This window comes from Mercenaria mercenaria, chromosome 1 (assembly GCF_021730395.1).
Source record: "Mercenaria mercenaria strain notata chromosome 1, MADL_Memer_1, whole genome shotgun sequence".
Taxonomy (NCBI): domain Eukaryota; kingdom Metazoa; phylum Mollusca; class Bivalvia; order Venerida; family Veneridae; genus Mercenaria; species Mercenaria mercenaria.
The window spans coordinates 79,991,341-80,000,935 of NC_069361.1; the positions used below are offsets into that span (position 1 = coordinate 79,991,341).

Sequence of the window (9,595 nt, forward strand, 5' to 3'; positions counted from 1 at the left end):
ACGTGCAAAAGTCTCCAGGATTTGAATCTCGTACTGACCTTAACTGTTCAGTTCAGGGATTGCGCTATGGCAGCCCCACCTCAAATGGTGCAATGTGTAACGGATTTCATTGTTTCAAAGCATGGGTATTACACAGATACAAATTTCAATGGTGATGAAGTGGATAAGACGATGGTCCCGCAACCCGGGGTCGTATATTAGATCCCATCTGTATTAAAGGTCGCATGCACCTACTCATGAGACAACAGTATTGGTTTTCCAAAGAAACGGACTTCATATTCTCGTGCTCTATACATACTGAGTTAATTGGCGGGGCCTAAACGAATGTAATGACCTTAGTAAGAATTAAAAAGCTGAAATTGAAAATAAACTAATCTAAACCAATACATCACTAAACCTGGGCATCTGGAAATTTAAATCTCTGTATGACACAGGAAACTGTTATTTCTTACATTCCTATCTCGTCAATAATGTCATTGTTGTTGCATGTATAAAAGTACAATTTCACCATTTCCTAGAATTTGACACACTGACACAGGGAGACAAAGGTTGACATCGTGCCAGTACAATGTACTATCATGTATCTGCATGCTGTCGCCGTACCCGCTTGGATGATTCTCATATTTTTGTAAACAAATTCTACAATTCAAAATCCGCAGGGGTATACTATAAATTGAAAATTATGATAAAATTTTAGCATGGACTATTTATAGGGATCAGTACCATGATACATTTATTAAATGAATTTATCTAGAATTTGATAAACGGTCTTTGAAAAATTCATCGATACGAAACTTCAAAGTGATTAGCTAATAAACATAACAAAAGAACTGTAAGGAAAATGTTTTTATAACCGCCTATGTTCTTTGATGTTGTAATAAATTAACTGTTTTATTTCTGACTCAGAGAAACGCTCAATTTGTAAAGTTCATGTACGATACAAGCCTTTAATGTTGTACTAATTAGCATTTCCTTTTCGAGTTCGAAGTGTCATTATAAGTTCGAGCTTGAAGTAAAGCACATGTATCTTAGTTCTAGTCTTATGCATTTAATGCAAAATCACGGTTTGTGTAAAGTGCATTCATTTCAAGTAGGAGCTTTGTGCATAACATATTAATTTCGAGTTCGATCTTGCTCTTAGTGTGAAGCACATTTATTTCGAGTTCGACCTTTGTGCGTAGCTCATTCATTGAGTTCGGTAATTGTGCATAGCTCATTCATTCTGAGCTCGGGATTTGTGCATACCGGAACATTCACTTAGGTCTGGAGTTCAAGCTTAGTGTTTAGCATATGTATTATGAATTTGAGCTTTGTGTATATTCAGTATGAGTCCGAGCTTAATGCATAACATATTTACTTCAAGATCAAGCTTTTACAGTACACATTTATTATGAGTTCGAGCTTGATGCATATTACACATTTTCTTCAAGATCGAGCTTTCATAGTTCAAATACATTATGAGTTCATTATGTTGCATAACAGAAAATAATTAAAACACCCGACCACAAAAATCTACTGGATCCGCCGCTGCCTTGTGTTGTCATATTGCAGTCGGACCAGGCAACCGCAAATGGAATCTATTAGAATAATATCCGCTACATTAATTTTCTGTTTATTTACATGGCCTGTATTCTATATCATTTATTAATCTCAAAATTGCTGCAATTAAGCTGTTTCTCTTGATAATATCGCTTGAAAAGGAAGAAACTGTGTTTGGTTTATATATTTGCTTAAGATATTAAATTATTGTAGAATAACGGTTAATTTCATTTTCGCGACTTCATTAAAAACTCTTTTACTTTTTATAAGCAGTTCATCTGCTTTGGTAAAAAAGTAAATGGGTTCTATCTATCAAGTGATTGTTAGCTGGATAAATATTTTCGTATTGAAATGGACCTTGGTATATGTTTTGATTATGACTTGAGACCAACTGCGATACAAATATATGTTAGAAAATAACGTTGACACCGTTTGCTTGTATAGGAATTAATAACAAGCTTTCACTAATAATTCTTATCGACTCCCAACTGCATTAGAAGAGGGTGTCTTGTTTTTTTAGTCACCTAGGACCTAATTTCAGATTAGAATATATTGGCGCAACGTTTGATTAGGACATGCAATTATAGCAAGATTGAAAAAAAAAACAAAAACATTGTTACCGTATAAATGTATTCTTTTTTCAGTGATTGCTTCTCTAACTCTGTAAGCCAAAAAAGGGACGCACATATTTCCTTCAAAACACATTTACAAAGGAACCAAAAAAACAACAAAAAACTGTTACAGTAAGATCTAATAAGAGCTGGAATATTTAATCAAACCGAAATAAACTTGACGGAACCGACCGACTGACTGACTATTTAAGTTTAATTACGGTCCATCCGCCCTTTCAGACACAATGAAGCATATAAATGCCACGTAGAGTACAGACCGCGAACACGCCCCTTATCATGTTCTTAAAGTGTGTTTTGGTTCTAATGTAGCGGTATTGATTACCTCTCTGCAATTCCCAGAGAGTTTCGTCCAAAGAACATGAATTTAGTAGCAAAAGTGCGACTGTAAGTATAGCGGCCAATGAGACCTAAACATATTCAAGTCCGGAAGTGACGGAACCAAAACCCATTCAGATTATTATCATATATATATAGACTGTAAACAAGTCTGAATAACAAATCACCCCCTTTCTTGTTGCTCCACTTCAGACATCAGACGGCGTGCTTCATAGCCCACTCAATGATATACACAAAAGTAAGAAATGATATAAACAATTAAGTCAGTATAAACTGAGGGATGTACTGAACACCCAAAGAACTCTCGAAATTACAAACAACTTTAAAATGTACCGACAAAGAGTTAGCTAATTGAAAGTAACACGCACCAACCCCTTTTAATTTGCTGATCAGTAAATTTGGAAACGGGGTCTGGAACTTTAACGCGTGACAGCCAGCCAAACTGGCACCTGTAACCATAAGCCCAGTTGTAAAAACGAAAACATGCAAGTATAGCACAAACTGTATTTCAGTGAATTTCTGAGTTTGGTCTGGTATAACGCACTAGAATAAAGCTGCTCGACATAAATATAGTTTTACTGTGTAGCCTACTTCTAAAAAAACACACACACACACATACGTAGTAGTTGATACTTTAACAACAAAAACATTTCAATAGAAAAAGGAACAATTAAGGGTTTTTTTTTTTTTTTTTTTTTTTTTTGGGTGGGGGAGTGGGGGGGGGGGGGGGGCCTTAAGTTACTCGTGAGATTTAAAAGGTTATCGGGGTTGAAAGTTTTACCTTAATTAGCAATATTTTTTGTACAAATTGACAGTTTTGCAAATAATAAGCAAAATTATGTCAGGGTATAGGACTTGTTTATTACAAAGGAGAGAGTAGGTCTATGTATTACAGACTGTCGAGCATAGGAATGGTATGTCGAATACCTGTCTTGCTGCATATTTTTCTCAATTTGATACCAAACGTTGGACAGTGACTTTACGCTACGAGATCATGTTTACCATGTTCTCTATCTTAAAGGCGTACGCTAGAATTCCTTTTATATGAGATGGGCGAAAATTTTCCCAATGACAGAATTTCTTTAAACTTTGGATATTGAAGGACAATCATCTAAGAAACAAAAAAATGCAATAAAAATCATAGGTCACCGGATTCGAAAAAGAGTAATCTGCCCTTGAAAACGTCTTTTTTGGGGGAAATGCCGTTTTCAAGGGCAGATAACTCTTTTTCGATACCGGTGACCTATGATTTTTATTGCATTTTTTTGTTTCTTAGATGATTGTCTTTCAATATCCGAAGTTTGAAGAAATTCTGTTATTGGGAAAATTTTCGCACCAAATTCTAGCATACGTCCTTAATCAAAGAGCTATAAAAATAAATTATATTTTATACTTCTTTGTCTTAATAAAATACAGAAAACTATAAAGAAATGTTGCTGAAATATGACTGAAAAACTTTAACGCTTTTCAAATAGAGAAACTAATGTTTTTTGCTACATTTTTTCTGCATTTTATACGAGGACTGACTACGACGTAAGATAGTAGTATTCAACCTCAGCAAAAATCACAACTTTTTTTATTTATCTTATATGTCCGGCAATCCTGTAGGCGCTTGAAATTTATTCGCCTTTAATTTCATGTTAGTTAGCAAGCGTCTGGCAAATGGAGGCTAAGTTGGCAGAATATAGGGCAAAAAAGGAAAAACAGCAGATTTCTCGTTGTTCAAACATATATAACTGGTTATTTGGCGACAGAAATAACGCAAATAAGTCAGAAGATAAAAGAGAATCTTTCAGTTCGACCCCTGTAAGTAGAAGTGTCATTTAAACGCGCTCATATTAAATTGCCATTTAAATCGGGTAGTGTCATATTCGGATTAGCATTCTTTCAGTTTCGTTTTAATAGCAGCCGAAATGTGGACTTGATGGGAATGTTTTTTGGTGGAAAATGATATCTTAATTTTGTTTGGAAGGCCCTCCTTTTAAGAGGTATCAATTTCAAAAATTACAAATTTTCTGGTGATTTAAAACTATGTATGTACTGTACACAACGTTTACTGCGTCTACACGTGTAATAGACTGAAAATGCTTCAGCCCTGGCTGGTAGACAAGCTTACTGTCGCTGAGTGGCTGCTTTTTAATTTCTGACTTTTGCAGCCACCGCGACGTGACAGTTTGACCGTCACAATATAAAATAAACTGTATACGCCGGATTAGTTCGACTACCCTGGCCGGGAATCGAACCCAGGACCTCTCACACCTAAGGCGGACACTCTACCACGTCACTATAAAAGCTAGCTCAATAGCAAGGAAGTATAAGTGCACCCTTATACTCTACCCTACCACATACACCCCTCCATTTTAGAATTCGTCCTCTAATTCCAGGAGTTTGAACCTCTGTGGGACATTCCAAGGTGTCTATTCATATCCAGGGGTGTGGAAATCCCAATATTTTTCATTTGTCCATGGACAAACGAGACTTAAAAAACTACTTGTCCGCAGTCAAAACTTACTTGCCCGGATTTTCAACATTTTAGCATGCAAATAATTCTTTATTTTTGATAATAATCTACAAGTAGTAACAAAAGCAAACATAAAGTGTAATACTGTAGCTGTTTTAAAAATAAGCTTTCGACGATTTAGCTTGTGTTCGTCCACGGTGGTCATCAAACATTCAACAGAAATACATAAAAGACTGCTCATCATGCCATGTGAACCCATGTGAGAAAGCATGACACTTTCATGACACTGACTGTTAGAAAAAAAACACATGAAACTTCCTGACTCGTACTAGCTAACTCTTTGTGCTTTGACTGTTGACTTCCATTTTTGTTTGCAGACGAAGTTGTAACAACGAATTTGTCCAAAACTTTGTGATGATTGTTTACGTTTCTGGTTTCTATTCGCCGAGTTACCGTGCGGAACCAATCACAATGCAGAGAAAGAGCTGCTAAATTTAGACGCAGTATGGTTTTCCCAAAACTGGAGAAATTGAGAGGCCCTTGGCGGGTGAAACATTCGTTTCGTACGTCAAATTCTTTCATAAACTCCATAAACTTGAAGCACTGTTCAGCGTTTCTAAATTTTTCTTTCCTTTTTTCATTTTAAACCGGAAAATTTGTGCTTGTCCGCGGACAGACGGAATGCGAAAACTCACTTGTCCGCCATCAAAAAGTCCCGAGTCGGACAAGTCGGATATAGGAATTCCACACCCCTGATATCTACTTGTGAGTTATTTACGTTGGGCTACACGTGTAACAGACTGAAAATGCTTCAGCCCTGGCCGGGAATCGAACCCGGGACTTCTCACACTCTACCACGTCACTATAAAAGCTAGCTCAATAGCAAGGAAGTATAAATGCACCCTTATACTCTACCCTACTACACATGCCAACAATGGGCAAGCGATAAAACTAATAACTTGACTACATGACTGTACTGTGATGTATCCTCCATTATTTTGGTCCTTCGAAGTTTTGATGTTTAGATTGCATGCCCCGTCACAAATATAAAACAATCTGAACATAAAATTATTTTGACTAGAGGTAATACTAGGCTTGCATTGTGCAGTAACAGTTGTTTTTAAAAGAATGCTTAAATGTCAAAAGATAACACAGTAATATAGATAGATCAACTTTTAAAATTCTTTTTATATTCTTCTTATAGGTGCTAGGTATGTAAGTTTGTTTTAATCATATAACTGTCATTCTTAACCCCAGTCAAGAAAAAGTATGCACCCCTATTTCAGATTAGATTTTTCTTTTTACATGAGCTTTGCAAACAGTTTTTCATTGCGCCTGATCCATTTACAGTATGTTTTTACATCAGTAAACTCACATTTTAAACTGCCCTCCCCCCCCTCCCCACCACCCAGGTCTAAAAATATTTGAAACACTTTGTAGATTTAGAACAATATGTATTCCCTGCTACCCCAAATAGTACATGTTATCTGCGAGTGTATAAAAGGGATGTTGTGAAGTGCCAGTCATAGACTGAATTTTGTATAAACATGTTTTGCATGTTTTTTGGTTTTTTTTCAAAATTAATCTCTTATTTTCGGTTTCATTTTCTAAGTTATGTTAGAATACAATTATCTAAAGTCAAGAGAATGCTTAAATCTACTTAAAATACAATGCAGCACTTATATGGAAACAGTTGAAATGACATGCAAGATCCTGTTAAACTGATTAAATTTGAATAACTGTATACATGTCCAGGTCTGTAAAAGTCATCAGTCATTATATGACTAATACATTTCAGGCCCAGGAGTCACCATGTAGAAAACGACCTGAACTAGTCTCAGAAGTTACAACATCAAGCTACCAAGAGCATATTGATGGACTATCTGAGAAGAACTGGAGAGATTACATACCACTGGGGTTAAAAGTCCTCCTTTGGCTTTGCCTGTGGAAGTTTTTTATTGAAGTGGGCTTCGGAGCAGTATACTTTGTGGTTTCCTGCTCCTATCTCATGTACAAGAACACGCGGACAGAACCTAGACAGAGAGGACAGCTGAGCGCTTACTCTGTGTTTAACCCCAATCAAGAGAGACTTGATGGAACTTTCACTGCAGAACAGTTTGAGAAGGAACTACGGCTTGGTGCAGGGTCCGTTAGATAAACAGTAAATGTTTGACAAGTTGTGTTGTGCCATATTTGTACCACTTTTTATGTGACACAAGTCGTGATATTTAGAATTCTAACTGTTATGTGAGCAATAGAAGGTTTTTATCAGTGTGGATGGGGTTTAGATGAAACATTTTTATTTTCTTCATCAGCATCATCCTCATTCATTTTTCTGTGCATTTTTCACACATTTGAGAATATATCTTTATACATGTATGAGATGTTTACTTGCTGAAGTCAGATCTGTCAGTTTACTTTGTTAGAACAGCTGAATTGATTTAAGGTTTTATATTTAAAAGACAAAAATTATCTTTGTCAGTTTTGTACAGTACTTTTCTGTTTTATAAGGGTTTTTCTTTTTTCTTGGATGATACACAATTCTGTTTTGCTCCATTAATCAATATAACATTCAAAATATTTCTGTAATGGATCTGCATCATATTTTTATCACACTTTTTATGACATTTTCATGTTTGTTGGTGGTGGAAGTAAATTGTAAAAGTGAAAGTTACAAGAGAAAAGATGTGATTGTTGTGGGTGGGGGTATAGCTGGTATGGCTGCAGCACGTAGACTACTTAAAGAGGGCAATATTGCTGTTAAAGTTCTTGAAGCAAGGACAGACCGGTATGGTGGTAGAATATGGACATATCGAGAAGCAGCGACTCGTGTTAGAGGTGTTGATGTTGAAGTAGGGGCAGGTCTCTTAAACACGAAAGCAAAAAGCAACAGTCTTATTAAAATGGCTGAAGAGTTTGAATTGGATACAGAAAGTTCTGGAAGTCTGCAGGTTCATTTTGTGGATAAAAATGGCGAAAAGAAAGTATACTTTGGAGATAATGTAACAGATTTGTATACTGAGGTATTTAAAATAGTTATCAAGGCTTTACGTTCAGCTCAGGAAGCTGGTGTAGATAGGCCCGTCAATGAGGTTTTGCTTGAAGCATTAGAGTTAACATACAATACAGAAAAGGATCAAAAGTATGATCAGAGCACCATTGAACATGTAATTAGATCATTGCCAGTGACTGTTTTACAAAACTTTTCTTCCGCACTGTATAAAATTGAAAATGACTTTGGTTGGGATAAAACTGTTATTGACGGAATGGGAGCTTTATTAGACAGAATAGTTGCTGGTTCAGGAATGGAATTGCCAATTAAGGTAGAATTAAACAAAGTTGTTAGGAATATAAAAATGGATCGTGAAAGAAAGAAAGTTTTAATTAGGACATTAGATCGAAAACAGATAGTAGCAGATGCAGTAATTGTTGCATTGCCAGTTGGCGTGTTGAAATCCGAAAATGTAATTTTTGAACCACCTCTCCCAACAGAAAAGAAAAGGGCTTTAACAGATGTTGGAATTGGCTATAGTAGTAAAGTAGTGATTGGGTTTGATGAAGCCTTTTGGCCAAAGGATGTAGGAACATTTAATGTGTTTTCAGAGGTAGCGTCAAATGGTTTTCTACAAATTTGGAACAATGCTTACAGACTTAGCGGAAATCCTTTCCTTATCGGCAATATATTTGGCGAAGAGGCTAAGTTATGGGAAACTAAACCAGAGGAACTAAAGAAACTTGTAAAGTTAGTTCTAGGTGAACTTTTTGGTGCAGAAACGATCAAGGCTCATGAAATAAAAACATTTATACATTCCAACTGGTCCACAGATGAGTTTATTCTAGGCTCAGTTTCTTATCCGCGAATTGGCAACTCACCAGATTTATGGAAAGATTTACAGAAACCGGTCTGCCCTTATATATTCTTTGCAGGTTCATACACCGAGACTGTTTCACATGTTGATAATTTACACGGAGCATATAATTCTGGTGTGAGGGCTGCAGAGCAGTATATTAGTGGTATTTGCAGGAAAACTAAAGATCCTAAGAAAAAAGATAAGAAAAAGCAAAACAAAGATGAGAAAAACAACAAAAAGAAAAAAGATTCCAAAGATAAACAGCGGAAAGATGAATTGTGAAAAGTTACAGAGATAATATCATTCCTAGCTACATCATGATCATACATTTTAAATACTTCTTGATATTTTTGTAAAAAATTAAAAACACTGAATTAATTTGAATCATTATTCAAACCTATCTTTATCAAACTATTATTTCTACAGAAACTTGTTTTAATAACTAAAATTAATCTTTTTAATGTTATTGGAAAGAACATATTTAACCCAGAGTGGAGAAAACTTTGCACACATATCTTCAAAGATTGTCTTGAGACTTTTACAAAAAAGTCTACTGAAACTGTATAGTATATCATATGTATTTAATATTGACAGATTTTGAAACATAAGGAGTCCTTGTTTAAATGTATTGCAGAGGCTTAAGTGAGCAAGTGAAAAATGACTTAAAGTGCTAACAATGTTGAAGATTCATTCCTAACGTTTTCATGACTGTATGCCTGTCTGCTATGCAAATGTTATTTGTGAAAAAAATAAAAGTTTTATTTTTTATGAGTTTT

General features: G+C 35.5%; 2 protein-coding genes across 2 annotated transcripts; both read left to right on the top strand.

The window, feature by feature from the left end:
- The first annotated feature begins 4,152 nt into the window (after positions 1–4,152).
- Positions 4,153–7,126, top strand: LOC123532702 (SAYSvFN domain-containing protein 1-like). The gene is made up of 2 exons (XM_045314243.2): positions 4,153–4,313; positions 6,767–7,126. The coding sequence occupies exons 1-2, from the start codon at positions 4,170–4,172 to the stop codon at positions 7,124–7,126; spliced, it is 504 nt and encodes a 167-aa protein (XP_045170178.2). The 5' UTR covers positions 4,153–4,169.
- A 423-nt stretch (positions 7,127–7,549) lies between these two features.
- LOC123532668 (uncharacterized) lies at positions 7,550–9,591 on the top strand. The gene has a single exon (XM_045314197.2). The coding sequence runs from the start codon at positions 7,557–7,559 to the stop codon at positions 9,099–9,101; it is 1,545 nt and encodes a 514-aa protein (XP_045170132.2). The 5' UTR covers positions 7,550–7,556; the 3' UTR covers positions 9,102–9,591.
- The last annotated feature ends 4 nt before the right edge of the window (positions 9,592–9,595 follow it).

Coding starts and splice junctions, on each gene's coding strand:
- LOC123532668 (XM_045314197.2), top strand. CDS start 7,557: ATGGATCTGCATCATATTTTTATCACACTTTTTATGACATTTTCATGT.
- LOC123532702 (XM_045314243.2), top strand. CDS start 4,170: ATGGAGGCTAAGTTGGCAGAATATAGGGCAAAAAAGGAAAAACAGCAG. Junction 4,314..6,766: donor AATCTTTCAGTTCGACCCCT/GTAAGTAGAAGT, acceptor AATACATTTCAG/GCCCAGGAGTCACCATGTAG.